At 45.5% G+C, this 18,175-nt stretch overlaps 1 protein-coding gene across 1 annotated transcript in view; it reads left to right on the top strand.

Moving 5' to 3' along the window:
• The first annotated feature begins 15,543 nt into the window (after window positions 1–15,543).
• The window catches only part of RRAGD (Ras related GTP binding D), a 47,609-nt gene continuing 44,977 nt past the window's right edge, over window positions 15,544–18,175 (top strand). Inside the window, 1 exon segment of the mRNA XM_017876806.1 lies at window positions 15,544–16,180. Coding sequence (XP_017732295.1) covers window positions 16,033–16,180 — 148 coding nt within the window. The 5' untranslated portion in view covers window positions 15,544–16,032.

The raw sequence follows: 18,175 nt of genomic DNA on the forward strand, positions 1-18,175 counted from the left end.
GTTTCACCATGTTGACCAGGCTGGTCTTGAACTCCTGACCTCAAGTGATCTACCCACCTTGGCCTCCCAAAGTGCTGGGATTACAGGTGTGAGCCAGCACACCTGGCCTGTGATTTTATTTCAAGTGTTGATTTCCAAATATACAAGTCCTACTCTGACTTATTTCTCTTTTTTATTTATAAAGATCTCAAGTATTCTTAGCTCTTTGCTCCTCCATAGACATTTTCTAATTCATTTGTTATGATAAACTCGAGATTTTAATTTGAAATCTCAGTAAACATATGTGGTGGATTGCATTGTTCATTCACAATTATTCGTACCCTTCCCATCTTTGCCATGCTTTTTTATAGGTGGGGTAACCCAGTCTGCTCCATTAGTTTTGGCAACAGAGCAAGATTTCATCTCAAAAAAATCCGGAATATTATGTAAACGAAATCATACAGTATGTGGCCTTTTGAGGCTGCCTTTTTCTTCACTCAGGATAATGCCCTTGAGATTCATCCAAGTTGTTGTGTGTGTCAACTGTTGATTCTTTCCATTGCCGAGTAGTATTCCTCAGTGTGGATATACCACAGTTTGTTTAGCTATTCACCCATTGAACAGCATCTGGGTTTGGGTTATTATGAATAAAGCTGCTATGAACATTCATATATGTGTTTTTATATGGACATAGTTTTCACTTCTCTGAGATAAGTAACCAGAAGGGCAATTGCTGGGTCATTTTGTAGTCACATGTTTAGTGTTATAAGAAACTGCCAAACTGTTTTCCAGGGTAGTTACACCATTTTACACTTCCCACCACCAATGTGTGAGATATCTGAGTTTTCCGTATCATTGTCAGCATTTGGTGTTGTCACTATTTTTTAATTTCAGTCATTTTGGTACTTATGTGGTGGTATCTCACTGTGGTCTTAATAATCTGCATTTCTGGGCAGGGGGTGGTGGCTCATGCCTGTGATTCCAACACTTCAGGAGGCTGAGGAGGGATGATTGCTTGAGGTTAGGGGCTCAAGACCAACCTGGGCAACATAGTGAGACCCTGTCTCTACAAACAAAATTTTTAATAGCCGGGCATAGTGGCACAAGCCTGTAGTCCTAGCTAATCAGCAGGCTGAGACAGGAGGATTGCTTGAGCCCAGGAATTCAGGGCTGCAGTGAGCTATGACTATACTCTAGCCTGGGTGACAGAGTGAGACCCTTCTCTAATAATAATAATAATAATAATAATAATAATAATAATAATAACAATAATTTGCATTATTTAATGTAATGGTGTTGAACATCTTCTCATGTCTCATTATTTGACATTACTATATCCTTGTCAGTGAAATGTTTTTTCCTATTTTCTAATTGAATTTTTTCCCCTAAGTTTTGAGAATTCCTTATACTTTATAGATACGAGGCTTCTGTCAGATATTTGGTTAGCAAATATTTCACCCTAGTCTGTAGCTTGTCTTTGCATCCTCTTAACAGGGTCTTTGCAGAAAAAAGTTTTTTAATCTTGACAAAGTCCAATTTATCAATTTTTTATCTTATGAATAAAATAAAATAAATGGCACAGTTCTAGTGTCACAATTCTTTTGTTTCATTTTCCAGTCTTATGCAGTCAAGGATCTACAGTACATCGTGGAATAGGAGTGGTGATAGTGGTCATCATTCTCTGTTCCTAACTTTAAGCTTCTGATTTTCTAATCTGTCTTTCTTCCTCATTTTCAGTTCCTAAGGTAAAGGGACTGTAGTTATCAGTTACATTGTGTTTGGCTACAAGAGTGTGCTTGCCTAGAGTGGCTTAAACAACAAAAACATGTAGGCTGGGCAGGGTGGTTCACACCTGTAATCCCAGCACTTTGGGAAGCTAAGGTGGGAGGACTGCTTGAGCCCAGGAGTTTGAGACCAGCTTGGGCAACATAGGGAGAACCCATCACTACAAAAAATAAAAAAAATTAGTCAGGTGTGGTGGTGTGCACCTGTGGTCCCAGCCACTCAGGAGGCTGAGGTAGGAGGATCGCTTGAGCCCAGGAGGTCAAGAATGCAGTGAGCCATGATTATGTCACTGCACTCCAGCCTGGGTGACAGAGTGAGACCCTGTCTCAAAAAAAGAGTAGTAATTTATATGATAAACATATGTGGCCTTGGGCTCTTTCTGTCATTCTACTGTACCACCCTCAGTTTTGGCTTTTGTCTTTGATGACATCCAGGCAAGAAAGGTTGCAGGCTTTCCCACTGTATTCATTTCATCTGGGGAACAACTTCTTATCAGACGCTCCCAAGACATATATCCTTTCACGTCATTGGTTACCACTGGATGACAAAGATAGGGGAGTGGTTACCATAATTACCATAGACTAACCATGATTCAACTTCTGGGTCTGGGGTTCCTTCCCTGAATGTGCTGACACCCAACATTTAAAGTTATGAAACTAGGCAGGGGGGCGCAGTGGCTTAGGCCTGTAATCCCACCACTTTGGGAGCCCAAGGTGGGTGGATCACCTGAGGTCAGGAGTTAGAGGCCAGCCTGGCCACTCTGGGGAAACCCCATGTCTACTAAAAATACAAAAATTAGCTGGGTGTGGTGGCGGGGGTCTGTAATCCCAGCTATTCAGGAGGCTGAGGCAGGAGAATCACTTGAACCTGGGAGGCGGAGGTTGCAGTGAACCGAGATCATGCCATTGCACTCCAGCCTGGGTGACAGAGCAAGACTCCATCTCAAAAGTAAATAAATAAATAAATAAAGTTACCAAACTAAGGATGAAGGGGGTGAGAGGGAGGAACTGGTTATGCTGCCAACAATATCTACCCAACATCTATTTGACTTTGTGTTCCCTGTGCCTGGCAATGGCAGATATATTTGGAGGTTTCTGTTCGGCTTATACCGCTTTATTAGGAACCACCTCTCCATCCCTGAGGGTAGACCTCTGCAGCCACACAGCGGCATCTCCAGCCATAGTGGAGGGGAACATCAATTCAGTCATCAACACGTATTTATTGGGACTTGACCACCATCAAGCTATTTATGTTTATATTTATATTATATGTTTATGCTGCACATAAAATACAATGTAAGTAGTATACACTAGAATTATATTTCATCCATATTATAGCTACTGTGCTAGGCACTGAGAATAGAATGGTGGACAAAAGAAGATGGTCCCACAGTCTAGTGGTGAATACAGTCCTCATTCAAATCTTAAATTGCAATTGAGATAAATGCTCTAGAGGACTAGTACATAGTGATATATAGTGCACGATTAGGGGATTAGGCCAGGAGTGAAACATTGGCTCAAACTCAGCCAATCAGATTTTCTTGCCCGGGAATTAAAGATAATAATAGCTTAACACTTACATAGTGATTATTGTCTAATACGGTTTGGCTTTGTGTCCCCACCCAAATCTCGTTTTGAATTGTACTCCCATAATTCCCATGTGTTGTGGGAGGGGCCCCGTGGGAGATAATTGAATCATGGGGATGGTTTCCCCGTACTGTTCTCCTGGTAGTGAATAAGTCTCACAAGATCTGATGGTTTTATCAGGGTTTTCCGCTTTTGCGTCTTCCTCATTCTCTCTTTGCCTGCTGCCATCGGTGTAAGACAGGACTTGCTCCTCCCTGCCTTTCACCGTGATTGTGAGGCTTCCCCAGCCAAGTGGAACTGTAAGTCCAATTAAACCTCTTTCTTTTGTAAAATTGCCCAGTCTCAGGTATGTCTGTATCAGCAGCATGAAAACAGAGTAATACATGGTCCTAAATTATTTTGTACAGGTTAATGGATTTAATTCCTTCCCACAACCCTACTGAGGTATATTACATTATCACTAGTTTAGAGATGAGTAAATCGAGGCACAGAGAGGTTAAGTAACTTGCTATAGGTCACACAGCTACTTAGGATGGAACTAGGATTTAAACCCAGGTACCCTGATTCCAGAGGATGGGCCCACTATCACTGGGACCAGGAAGGTGGGGCAGCTGTCTCCTGCCCTCTGGTGGGAAAAGCAAAGAAAGCCAGTTTTCATGCAGAGAGAAAAACAAAGGGAAAAGTGCAGAGAGAAGTAAAAGCAAGGTCCCCCCTCCAGTGTTTTTTGAGACAGGGTCTTACTCTCTGTCACCTAGGCTGGAGTGCAGTGGTGCCATCGTAGCTTACTGCAGCCTCAAACTCCTGGGCTTAAGTGGTTCTTCTGCCTCTGCCTCCCAAGTAGCTGGGACTACAGGCACATGCCACTGTGTCTAGGTAATTTTATTCTTTATTTTTGGTAGAGATGGAGTCTTGCTTTGTTGCTCAAGCTGGTCTTGAACTCCTGACTTCAAGTGGTCCTCTTGCCTTGGCCTCACAAAGTGCTGGAATTATAGGGATGAGCCACTGCACCCAGCCATGGTCCCTTTCTTGAGGAGTCTTAATTGTCTCCTATAATATCCAGAGACACCTTTAGCAGGATCTTCTGAATATGATATGACTCCTGAATTTCATCACCAAGTGTATGATCAAGCTTCATCCATCCTTTCTTCCCTCCACTCATAAAGGATATCTATTGTGTCAGTTGCTGCAAAGTTTACAGCACCCCACCCACATGGCTTAAGCTGAACTTGCCAACTAGTTTGCCACCATCACTTGTGTGCCATAAATGGCTTATAGCTATGGTCAAGTTTTTGATCCCCTCAGCCTTTAGGGCAGCTAGGCAAGGCCTGAGGGTGACTAAAGTCTTCGGGCCAGTCACCTCTGGCTGTAAGTAGCCTGTCCATTTACACACCAGTGCACCATACAAATAGTGTCTTTTTTTTTTCTTTTCTTGTAAGAGATGGGGTCTTATTCTGTTGCTCAGGCTGAAATGCAGTGGTGCGATCACAGCTCACCGTGGCCTTGAACTCCTATGCTCAAGCGATCCTCCTGCCTCAGCCAATTTTTAAATTTCTTTGTAGAAATGGGAGTTTTGCTATATTGCCCAGGTTGGTCTTGAACTCCTGGCTTCAAGCAGTCCTCCCACCTCAGTCTTCCAAAGTGCTGGAATTACAGGAGTGAGCCACTGCTTAGGCCCAAGTAGTATCATTTTCTATGTGTGCCATTACCAGACAAGGTGGGGAAGCACTGGCTTAAGGAATAGACTTATAATTTTCTCCTGAAATAAGAAGTGTGGACTCTTTCTGCTGCCATCTTTATATTCCCTGCACAGATCTGGCACTTAATCTGACAGTGAAGAATCAGTATCAGAACTCAAGGAACAAAATTCCACACAAGCCCAGGTGGCAGCAGCAGCCGCATTCAATGAAGAACCAGTCAAGAAAGCAAAATACAGTTGGAGTGAAGGGTAGGCACATGGCCAGGCACCGTGGCTCACATCTGTAATCCCAGCACTTTGGTAGGCCGAGGCAGATGGATCACTTGAGGTCAGGAGTTCGAGACCAACCTGGGCAACATGGTGAAACCTCATCTCTAGTCTCTATTAAAAATACAAAAATTAGCTGAGCATGGTGGTGCATGCCTGTAATCCCAGCTATTCAGGAGGCTGAGGCAGGAGAATCACTTGAACCCAGGAGGCAGAGGTTGCAGTGAGCTGAGATTGCGCCACTGCACTCCAGCCTGGGAGACAGAGTGAAACTCCATCTCAAAAGAGAGAAAGAAAGAAAAGAAGAGAAATCACAGAAGGCTATGGCTACGTCCGAACTGGGTCTGTGAAAGGCTACGAGGGACTACGAGGGTTACTAGAGTCGCTATCCCGAAATCTAAGAATATCCTCTTTGTTATCACAAAACCAGATGTCTACAAGAGCCTAGCTTCAAACACCTACACAGTTTATGGGGGGAAACTAAGATCAAAGATTTATCTCAGCAAGCACAGCTAAGAGCTGCTGAGAAGTTCAAAGTTCAAGGTGAAATTGTCTCAAACATTCAAGAAAACATACAGACTTAACTGTACAAGAGGAGAAGGAAGAGGAGGAGTTTGAAGAGACAGGTATGAAACTTAAGGATATAGGATTGGTCTTGTCACAAGCAAATGTGTGAGCAAAGGCAGTCCGAGTCCTGAAGAACAACAGTGCTGATATTGTAAATGCTATCATGGAATTAATGTAATCTGAAGATGAGGACTTTTTGTGTGTGTTTCAAAAGACTAACTGCAGCTTGGTTTGAAATTTGTGCTGTTTGTATTATTAATAAAGTTATGGCTTCTTGTTGGGTGAAAAAAAAAAGAAGTTTGCGGTAGGCATTCCCAGTTAGCGTGCACCTGCTCAGCAAGGTCATCTGGAGCTTTCCTCTCTTTACACTGCTATTCCCATCATGGACTTTTATCTTCAACCTCAGGGTTGCATGGTTATTTCATGGTTGCAAGATGGACTCCCCACCTCCAAGTACCATGTTCTTACAAATGGGGTTCAAATTGGGAAATGGTGGTATCAGGGAACTCTTCTGATTCATCAGCCTCTTTTATCAGGAAGCAAACTCTTTCCTAGAAGTTCCCTAGCAGGATTCCTCCTTACAGCAGGAAGAACAGATGTGAAAGAGTCTCAGAAAGTGTCTGATTTTCCCTTCTCTAATTTGGAAAGTGGGCTTGAAGAAGGTTTGGGAATGGCTTGGAGGTAGTTGACTGATAGTGCCTGCTATTTTTCTGCGGTAATGTAAAACAGTATGTGTAAGTGACAGTTCTGAGTCTTCATTCTAGTGAATTTTTAATAAGGCTGTTTCTCTTGGAGTATCTGCTTACTTATATCATTGAATATATAAGTTGGTGTAACTCTCCCATCCAAAGCAGGGGTTGCCAAGTCCAAACCAATCTACAGACATGTGGAGCATTTAATACCTCTGTACTGCTGACTCTGTTGTCAAGAGACAGCTTTCTGCTCTCATGTGATAGCACTATTTATATCAGAAGCTTGTCCTTAAAAGTCCATATGAATAAAAAGTTAAATTTGTTTTTTAGAGACAGGATCTTGGTATGTTGCCCACACTGGCCTTGCAGTCCTGAGCTTAAGTGATCCTTCAATCTCAGGTGCCCAAGTAGCTGGGACTTACAGGCACCTGCCACTGAACCCGGATAAAAGTTAATTTTTATTTATTTATTTATTTTGTTGTTATTGTTGTTGAGACAGAGTCTCACTCTGTCGCCCAGGCTGGAGTACAGTGGTACGATCTCGGCTTACTGCAACCTCCTTCCCCTGAGTTCAAGCGATTCTCTTGCCTCAGCCTCCCAAGTAGCTGGGATTACAGGCACCTGCTACTGCGCCTGGCTGATTTTTTTTGTATTTTTAGTAGAGACGGGGTTTCACCATCTTGGCCAGGCTGGTCTTGAACTCCTGACCTCATGATCCACCTGCCTCAGCCTCCCAAAGTGCTGTGATTACAGGTGTGAGCCACCATGCCCGGCCAATTTATTTTTATTTTATTTATTTATTTATTTATTTTTGAGATGGAGTCTTGCTCTGTCACCCAGGCCTGAGTGCGATGGCACAATCTCGGCATACTGCAACTTCTGCCTCCCGGATTCAAGTGATTCTCCTGCCTCAACCTCCTGAGTAGCTCAGATTACAGGCACGGCGCCACCACGACCGGCTAATTTTTGTATTTTTAGTAGAGACTAGAGATGGAGTTTCACCATGTTGGCCAGGCTGGTCTTGAATTTCTGACCTCAAGTGATCCATCTGCTTTGGCCTTCCAAAGTGCTCGGATTACAGGCGTGAGCCACCGCACCCTGCCTAAAAGTAAATTTTTAATAAAAGTTCCTATGTAGCAATTCCATCTCACTAGGTTGAGACATTTTTTTGGATAATCACAAAAGTCATCTTTAGTTCATTCATGGCTTGCAGTCAGAAAACTTCATTTATTTATTTCAACGACAACATGATAGACATCTAAGAAATGGCCAAAATTGCAGGATTAAGAGAGATTGCTCTGTAGCAATACACAGTAACTACGATGTTAGAAATCTAGGACCCTGATTCACTTCTCACCTCCCAATTCTGTTCCTATCTGGGTCTTACTTATTTTGATAAACAGCATTACCTTACATCCGGTTGCTCAAACCAAATACTTGGGAGCAGTCCTTTCCCTGACCACCCACATTAAATCTGTCAATACGTCTTATCTGTTCCACCTCCAAAATTTATCTCAAGTTTATCGACTTCTCTCCCTTTCCACTGTTCTCACTCATTTCTCTCACAACTCCAGTGGCCTACCTGTTATTTCTGCTTCCACCTGTAAGTCCTCTACAATCCATTTTTCCCATATCAGCCAGAATATGTTCATCAGTTTATCAGTTATCTACTGCTGCAGAACAAATGACCTCAAATCTTCCTTTTTTTTTTTTTTTTTTTTTTTTTTTAGACAGAGTCTCTCTGTCGCTCAGACTGGAGTGCAATGGTGTAATCTTGGCTCACTGTAACTTCTACCCCTCAGGCTTAAATGATTCTTGTGCCTCAGCCTCCCAAGTAGTTGGGACTACAGATGCGCACCACCATGCCCAGCTAGTTTATCTGTGTTTTTAGTAGAGACGGGATTTTACCATGGTGGCCAGGCTGATCTCGAACTCCTGACAAGTGATCCGCCCACCTCGGCCTCACAAAGTGCTAGGATCACAGGCGTGAGCCACTTCGTCCAGCCCACCCCAAATCTTTTTTTTTTTTTTTTTTTTTTTGAGACGGAGTTTTACTCTTGTCACCCAGGCTGTAATGCAATGGCACGATTTCAGCTCACTGCAACCTCCACTCCTGGGTTCAAGTGATTCTCCTGCCTCAGCCTCCTGAGTAGCTGGGACAAGCAGTGCCAGCCACCATGCCTGGCTAATTTTTGTACTTTTAGTAGAGACAGGGTTTCACCATTTAGCCAGGCTGGTCTTGAACTCCTGACCTCAGGTGATCTGCCCACCTTGGCCTCCCAAAGTGTTGGGATTACAGGCGTGAGCCACTGCGCCCGGCCACTTAATAATTAAAAAAAAAAAAAAAAAAAAAAAAACAAGAAATAGTCATTTTATTTGCTCACAATTATATGGGTTAGCTGAGCAGGACAAGTTCAACTGGAATAGGAAGGCTGTGTTGCTTTCTCACATGACTGAAGTTTGGGCTGGAGAACCCAAGGTGGTGTCACTCACATGTCTAGCCCCTCAGCAGGGATGGCTGGAACACTGGGGCCTCGTGCTCTGGTATCCTCCACGACCTCACTATCCATGGGGACTCTCCAGCAGGCTGGCCCAGTATTCTTTCCATATGGCTCAAGGCTCCAAGAAAGCAGCAAGTCCTCTTATAGTCCGTTCTCAGAAGTTGCACTATGTCCCTGTCACTTCTATCACATTCTGTTAGTTAAAGCAAGTCACAGGGCCTGCCCAGATTCAGGAGAAGTGGAAACAGAGGGAGAAATGGCAAAGGCCCATTTGCAAAAAGGCGTGTGAGGTGAGATGGATGGTTGCGGCCACCTTGGAAACAATCTAACAGAGTGAGCTTGTATTTATTTATGTTTTTAATTTTATTTCTTATTTTTTGAAACAAGGTCTTGCCTAGTTGCCCATACCGGAATGCAGTGGCACTACTGTAGCTCACTGTAACCTCCTGAGCAGCTGGGACTACAGGCTTACAGCACCATGCCCAGCTAATTTTTAATTTTTTTTTTTTTATAGAGGCATGGTCTTGCTCTGCTGCCCAGGCTGGTCTTGACCTCCTGGCCTCAAGTGATCCTCCTGTCTCTGCTTCCCAAAGTGTTGGGGCTATAGGCATGAGCCACCATACCTGGCCCAGAGTGAGCTTTAAGAAAAGCATATAACACATTTCACCCACCTCCCTCCCTCCCTCCTTCCCTTTCTCTCCTTCCTTCCTTCCTTCCTTCCTTCCTTCCTTCCTTCCTTCCTTCCTTCCTTCCTTCCTTCCTTCCTTCCTTCCTTTTTTTCGGTGGGGGGAGGGGTCTTGCTCTGTCACCCAGGCTGGAGTGCAGTGGCACAATTTCAGCTCACTCCGGCCTCGACCTTTTGGCTCAGGCAATCCTCCCACCTCAGCCTCCTGAGTAGCTAGGATTACAGTTGCATGCCACCATGCCTGGCTAATTTTTTCTATTTTTTGGTAAAGACAAGGTGTCCTGTGTTGCCCAGATTGGTCAAGAACTCTTGGGCTCAAAAAGATTATGCTGTCTTGGTCTCCCAAAGTGCTGATATTACAGATGTAAGCCACTGCGTCTAGCCACCTCCCTTCTTAAACTTCTTCAGTGCTTTCAGTGGCACTTAGAATACAATCCAAACTCCCTATCCTGGCTGAAAAAACTGCCTGTCCCTTGTGCCTGCCATCCTCCTGCTCTTTCATTACATTGGCCTTTTTTTTCCTCCATCACCAAACCCTGCCCCTTCTTGGTTTTTTCAGTTGCTGAAAACAGCAGTTCCTCGGAAACACTCTTCATCCTGACTTTCATTTTGCTCTCTCCTTCTCCTGGTCAGCTAAAATGTCACCTTTTTAGAGAGCTCTTCTCTGGCTACCTCATCAAAATCAGCCTCCTTCCCTCACCCTCAGCTACTCTTTCACCTCCCTCTGTTTTTTTCCTTCAAAGCACAGATCTGAAAATTCCATCTTCTTCATTTTCTTTCTTTAAAAAATGTTCATCAACTGTTAAAGTGATGAAGTTATAAAATATAATCTCTGTAATGGTTATGAGTATGTCTGCACATTTAAAGACCAAGTGTTTCCCTCTAGAGAGAACTGGGGGGCTGTAGGTCAAGAGAGAGAGAAACTAGATTTCGTTAGATATTCTTTTGTGTTGTTGGACTATTTTACTATGTGCATGTTTTTTGAATTGTAAAACATTTTAATAAGATCTCTTTCATGAGGGATTGCCTCTCAAAATTATTCAATAATTTTAATGATTTCATTAGATCATCAAATGTCTTAGGTGAACTGGAGGCTGTGAGCTGCCCTCTTTAGAAATTTGTTTGGCTTCCCTGGGTTAGAATGAGTCCAGCAAGATTCTGTAGAAGGCTCTTTCCTTTGCTTGCTTCAAGAGAGGATGAATAGCTTTAAATACATATTTAAAAAGAAAGCGTGAAAAGCTTTCAACATGTGAATCCCAGGAACCAGGCACAATGCCATGAGATGCCTCAAAATACCCTAAGATGCAGGATGCAGGCTGTATTTAATTGCTTGCCCTATTCAGAACTGCAATTACTCTGCCTACATTGTACAGGTTTCTTTTAAATAGCTCTCATATTCCTTGTCATCACAAGACATCTAACTGGTAACAGCAAAATAATACACTGAAATTAGGAAACAAACTTCTTGCCTTTAAAATTCAAATTTTCAAGCCAAAGTACACTTGGATTTTACACGTTGGCTTAGCATACAGTATAGAAATAACATAAACCAGAAAGGGTACTAAATCACTTGCCATTCGTCTTCCTAGTAAAAGGAATGATGACAATCCACAATTGTATTATAACAAGAAGTTTTCTTTCTTTTGTTGGTTAGGAAGCTTTTCAGTTTTTTCCCCCCTTTCCTCTCAGTGTATCCTGCAAATTAAATCTGGCTGAAGCAACAGATCCATTTTTTGAGTGTCTATATGAGCTTTGCTTCTTTACTTAGGAGATTGGGAGCAGCTCATCACTTCCCTTCTACCCTTTTCAGTTCAACGGCTTTAATGTAGAGTTTAGCCTAAGGCCATTAAATAGGACCAAGGCAGGGGTGTCCAATCTTTTGACTTCCCTGGGCCACATTGGAAGAAGAAGAGTTAATTGTCTTGAGCCACATATAAAATATGCTAACACTAATGACAGTTGATGAGCTACAAAAAAAAAAAAAAAAAAGTAAAAATATCTCATAATGTTTTAAGAAAATTTATGGATTTGTGTTGGGCTGCTTTCAAAGCCATCCTGGGCCACGGGGTGTATAAGCTTGGACTAAGGTTTCATGTCAGGCTGTTTGAGTTCCAAAGTAGTTTCTCCATCCATTCTGTGCAGTACCTTGGGTGACTTGTTTAACTTGAGTTTTCTTATCTATAAAGTAGAGGGGATGATATCACATTCTTAAAGGGATTATTTTAAAGTTCATATTATCTAGGAACAGTGCCTCCTCATTTGTAGAAAATCTCAGTAAATGTTAGCTGGCTAAATTTTAATGGGTAATAGACAAAGATCTTCTTTCATGATGCTAAAAATGTCTAAAAGTTAAGAGTTTTTTTTTTTTTTTTTTTGTAGAAGGAAAAGTTAGTTTAAATAAAATAAGCCTTTAGTCATCATGATATTGTAGTCTCTTCAGATCTCAGGCAGTCTTGGACAGATGAAGGCCTAAGACTTATGCTCTTTTTGCATGTCAGCTCATTCCTAGTTGCTGTCTTATAGTTAACACTTCATATTTACCCACACTTTTATTTACCACGCATTTCCCAAGGTTTGGAGCAAGTAGAAAACTTGGCTGCTATTTCTTCCTGAAGTTTCTCTTAGAAATAGGCTAGATCTGTGTGAAGAACCATATACTATCTTCTTCCCTTCTTCCCACCCTTCTTTTCTTCATCCCTTCCTCCCTCCCTTCCTTCCTTCTCTCCTTCTTTTCTTTCTCCCCTTTCTCTTTCTTTCCATAAGCATTTATTAAGCACCTGTCAAGTATAAGGCATGGTTACATACTTGCCATGGTTACATACAACAGCAAAAACCATGGGTAGCCCAGAGACAAATCCTCACATTCTTCGGAGCACTCTCCCAGGGAGACATCCCCAGACATAGGCTGAGCTCCAGTCCAGAGCAGCCAAGGCAGCAGCCAATTCACTGAGCAGATCCCACGCTGAGTGTCTTAAAGGCTTTCAGGGTTCTTGTAGTTTTTTTCAGTTTTTATTTAAATTCAGAAAGATTCTACACACATGATTTTTTAAATTCAAGAACTTCTATTTCTAGGATATTTTCAACATATCTCTTCTTTGAAAGCTGACAGTATTGAAATGATGTCAGCAAAAGAAAAAAAGCAATCAAGGCTTTTCCTGTTCTGTTCAACTATACATTTCTGAAATGGTAGTAAATTAGAATATCTTAAATCTGTATGTGACTCTTTTATCTAGCTTGGGTTAGAATATAATTGAGGATTTGACTTCTAATGATTTTTGTGTGGGATTTTATTCTATTCTTAAGAATGGTCCAGGCAGGGTGTGGTGGCTCATGCCTGTAATCCCAGCACTTTGGGAGGTCGAGGTGGGTGAACTGAGTCAGGTGTTCGAGACCAGCCTGGCCAACATGGTGAAACCCTGTCTCTACTAAAAATACAAAAATTAGTTGGGTGTGGTGGTGCATGCCTGTAGTCCCAGCTACTCGGGAGGCTGAGGCAGGAGAATCGCTTGAACCCGGGAGGCAGGGGTTGTAGTGAGCTGAGATCATGCCACTGCACTCCATCCAGGGTGACAGAGTGAGACTCCATGCTAAAAGAAGGAAAAAAAAAGAATGGTCCAATTCTCAAGTATCTTGGAGTGTGCCACAATCTACTGTTTCCTTCTAAGATCGCTCTTCTTGGGGAAGTTAGAGGATCATCAGACATTTCTGTCCTTTCTGGTCCATAGGCACAGTGGGGCTGTTGGATTATGACCTGCCCTTTCCTGATCCCTTGGGTCCATGGGGCATACACACTTGGCAACCTGCCCAGGAATGCCCTATACATCTGAGTCTGGGTTGACCTTGGACAGTCTTCTAGGATCTCCTAAATTATTATTTGCAGTTTGAATCAGGCCAGTTCAAAGACCTCTTGAGGCTGGTGGGCTAGCTATAGGATAGCTGAAAGTCCTCAGCCACACTCTGGGAGGCCCTCCTCCCTGAGGTTTCCTTTGATGGAAGGGATGAAAATAGGCTAGGAAAATTACTCCTAGGAAATGAGCTTTGTAAGTACCTGAGATTTTTTCCCCCTCATTTAATCTTCCTAATAATCCTTACAAGGAGTGATATTCTATTGATAAGCAATCAAGTTTAGAAGAGCTTAAGTAACTTGCCTCTGATGGGAGTAAGTAGTGCCTGCTTGTGTTGGTGATGCTCCTTGCACCTCACCCCACCCTGGGACCCACTCCCTGCCCTCCCTAACCAAGCTCTGTCCTGGACTAGGTTCCAGGCTCCCTTGCCTTCTGGCTACCAGATGGGTTTGGCCAATGGGTGACACAGGAGAGTGGAGGGAGGATGGATGGAGAGAGAGAGAGAGAGAGAGAGGTCAGGGTATCTCTTTGCTCTCTTCTGATGTGAGGCAGTGCTGGCAGCAGCAGCTTCCTCATCAGTTACAGCTCCTGTTTTGTGGCCCTTCTCCAGGACTATAGTTCCCTTCCTTCACTCCTGTAAATTTAGGGGTGGTATTTTCTTCCCACTATTGCTAATACCTGCATTGATTCCCTGAACTCTGTCTACACCCCTGTAAATTGTTCCTTCACTTGAAGGCTTCAGTTTGCATGTACCATTTATTTAATCCTGGGAAGGACCTTAACTGATACAGTCATACCAAATTATACTGCCTGCCTCCCTTGGAAAATCTCAGGACCTTTCCAATTAGAAGCAGCCACCTTCTGGAAAGTGTCTGCATCCACCTTCTACACTCAGAAATTAAAAAAATCCAGGACATGAGTCATGATTTGGTAGACTGCGAGCTCTTTCAGGGCAGGAACACGGCCCTGAGCATTCTTGGACCCCCTACTTAGCCCAGCCCCCAGCATATAGGAGGTGGTTAATAAATGTTTCGTATGGAGGTTAGCACCCTTGGGCCCCGAGAGTCTCCTGCCCGAGCTTCTTCCCTCCGGTTCTGCACCGCTCCACCGGCTGAGCTGCTGGCACCTGTAGGAGCTGGATCATGATGCTGACCAGCCGGTTTTTTCTTATTGTACTCCACAGAAGGAAGTTCATCCACGTGATTTTTTGCAGTACCCAGAAAGGGTGGGTACAGTGTGTTCCGTGGTGAAAAGCTTGTGAAGGAGGAATGCAGGTTTTAGAGTCTCACTCCACGTTGCTGCTATTCCTATTTGAGAATTGCCCCCCCACCACCGCCACTCCCCTACTCCCACAAAAGCCTTGAAATATTTTATTTATGTGGGATTACAGTCTATGCAACAATGAGACATGAGGAGGTGGCCATGAATAGCCCCTGAGTGTGTTATACACTGAGACCTTTTCCAAAAGGCTGCAGAGGAATTATTTAGTCTAAGCAGCCACGAGTCATGTGATTTCTTCAGAAACATTTACATCTGGGTAGGCCTGCTTTTTGAATATTCTTGGTGGGAAGCACTTTGAACCATAAAGGCACACTGAAAGACAATTGCTATGGAGACTGCGCCTCCACTGTGCATTTATCTGAGTTCTCCGTCTGGGGCTCTTGAGCTTCCACAAGGTGTCCTGGGCACGCTGCTCTGGGGTGGGGGATCTGGGCGCGCCACAGTGTTGGGAGGCCACCCACTTGGGACCCTAGCTCGGGACTGTAAGCAGGAGGCATCCGCCCACGGTATGGGCTCTGCGGGTGTTTGTGCGTGTGGGAGTGGGACGACGGGGGGACATGCAGGGTGTGCGGCGCCCCCTCCCCCGCCTGTGCGGGGACCACGTGAAGGAGCGGCGCGTGGGGGCCCCTGGCGCGCAGCCGCGGTGGGTGACGGCGAGGCGTCCCGGGGGCCCCGTGTACAGGGCGTGTGTCTGTGTGTGAGTGTCTGGAAGGGTGCAGGGGCCCCGCGCCTCCCTGCTCTCCTCGTGCGTGTGCGTGTGTGTCCTCGGCCCAGCGCCCCGCCGAGTGGTGCCCGCGGCCAGGCGGGCGCGCGCCCGTGCGGGGTGTGTATGTGAGTGTGTGACAGTGTGTGTCAGGTGACTCGGGTCACGCAGTCTCTCTCTCTCTCTCCTCCGGGAGGAACTGCCGCGCTCCGGCTGACTCCTCCGCCGGCGGGCGGGGCGGGGGAGGGGGCTTCGGGCGCGCTGGGAACCGCGGGACCCGGACCTGGGCGCCGCCCGCCGGGGACGCGCGGCCCCGCTTCCGCCGGCCCCGGCCGAGCTCTAGACAAACCTCCGCTTCAGAAATAGGCTGCGGACGGCCAGCTAGGAGGCTTGGCCCCCACCCCGGGAGCCCCGCCGTCCCCGGGCCGGCCGGCCGGTGGGCGCGATGAGCCAGGTGCTGGGGAAGCCGCAGCCGCAGGACGAGGACGACGCGGAGGAGGAGGAGGAGGAGGATGAGCTGGTGGGGCTAGCGGACTACGGAGACGGGCCCGACTCCTCGGACGCGGATCCGGACAGCGGCACAGAGGAGGGAGGTGAGCGCCTGGCCCCCGCGTCCTCGGCTGGTGCCCCTTTCCTCCCCTTGGCATCTTCCCGCCCCCAGCCCGGCAGTGCGCTGGTCACCGACTTGGAGGGGGTCCAGGGGAGCGGAGTTGAGGGGTTGGGGTGGGGAGGGACGCCAGAAGCGTGACCTCGAGCTGCCAAATGAGGGAGCGCGGTGCTGGTGGTGGAGGGGCAACCAGTATCGGTGGAAAAGGGGAAGGAGGGAGGAAGCGTCTGGGCCGGAGGAGCGCGCGCTTCTGCCCCCTTCAGAGCCGGTGCCTCCCGCGCCCCTCACCCCAAGTTCTCCGCAGCGTCTGGCGGTTGGGAAGGGGAGGGGACCACAGGCGCACCCTGGGACCTCTCTCCCTGAACGGTGCTGTTGAAGCCAGAGTCAGATGTCGTGGCTAAAAAAAGGCAGCCGGCGGCAGCGTGACTGGCAGGGTCGTCGGCAGCTGCGGGTGTCAGTCTCGCCCCGCGTCGCCGCAGGAGGGGTCCACCCAGGTGTTGGCTGGGGAGACCCGCGGGGCGGCGGGGGGATGCTCGCCAAGCTGTTCCGGGAGTCGCCGAGTGGCCGCAGGTTTCCCGGGATCCACGCAAATACGGTTGTCAGGACACCTTATCTGCTCTCGGTATCACCACCTGGACATGGCAGTGCCTGCCCCGGAGTGAGCGCGCGGCGGGGGAATTCTTTGCCATTGAAGCAAACTCTTTTTCCTGTTCTAGAAGCGGGTTTTAGCAGTCGTTCAGCTTGTGGGGGCTTCCTGCGTTTTCTTAAGGTCTAAGGAAGTTGAGAGCCTTTTGGTATTCCAGAAAGGTTAAACTTTTTTTAGTTTCCCTCAGAAGCGAGCAAAAGTTCCTTTATTGTAAGGTCACTTGGAAAGGTCAATAGAAAGCGGCTGTTAAACATGATGTTATTCTCAGTGAAACTGTATGCATCCAAGAGAAGGAACTAAGTTTAATATTTCACACTGAAGAAATCGTGTGAGAGATACAAGTACCTTTTTGACTATTGATTTTTAAAGAACTTTTATTGAGAATTCACTGAACTTATTTTAAATTCTCTATACAAAGCTTTTCTCACGAGGGTAGTTTCATTATTCTACATCTGGCAGGCACGACTTTCAATGAATCAGAAAGGAAATAAAGTTAACTATGGCTTGCACCTGGTAGATGAGAAAGCAGCCTTCCCACTATGAAAACACTTTTTCATAGTGTTTTCTCTCTTGGGATGATTTGTGCTGATTCCTCATTTGCTTAAACTGATGTGTGCACCTTTGTGCTTTCTGTCTTCTGCACCCCCGGTAATTGGTCTTACCGTTGAGCACCAGGCCACATTTTTGTAGATAAAGCCTTTCAGCCCTTTTATTGGAGTCTCTAGAGCTACCTTCTGTAATTAAATTGTTCAGTCGCCTCATTATTATTCAAGTTCCATTTGTTAGCTCCTCCCAGATTCTTAGAAGACTCCAGAGAGATGCAGAATAGGGATGTATTAGCAAGGTATTTGAAATGGTGGACACAGTAGAGTGTGTGTGGGATTCTCTTTTTTAAAAAAGAAAAACAGTGGGGGGTGGAGGGGCCACATCCAGGAGGGAAAGCCCTGTAATTTGATACTGTCCTGAGGCCTGGAGGGTCCAGAAAAAGTACTGGACCCCTCATTTATTCTGCAGTTCTTTAAGTGGGCACTTTTAAAATTTGATTTGGGGACTTGAAATTGAAGTGAAATTAAAGCCCTGCTTGAGGGACGGGATTCCCGGAACAAAGGGCTTTCCCAGAGCCCAGACTTCCAGGCTCCTTAGCTGTTAACCTAAAGGCAAACTTGCCTGTAACTGATTTTTGGTGACTTGCATAATAAAATCCTTCTGAATGAGCTCTTGGGATCAGCTTGGGATCTTGCTATAAAAAGATTAAATATATTTATATTGTGAGAAAAGCAACATTTTTGCTCGGCAAACTTTGCTTAAGCCTGGTTTCTGTCCACCTGGGCCTGC

The sequence above is a fragment of the Rhinopithecus bieti genome, unplaced genomic scaffold (assembly GCF_001698545.2).
Source record: "Rhinopithecus bieti isolate Rb0 unplaced genomic scaffold, ASM169854v2 scaffold_10354, whole genome shotgun sequence".
NCBI lineage: Eukaryota > Metazoa > Chordata > Mammalia > Primates > Cercopithecidae > Rhinopithecus > Rhinopithecus bieti.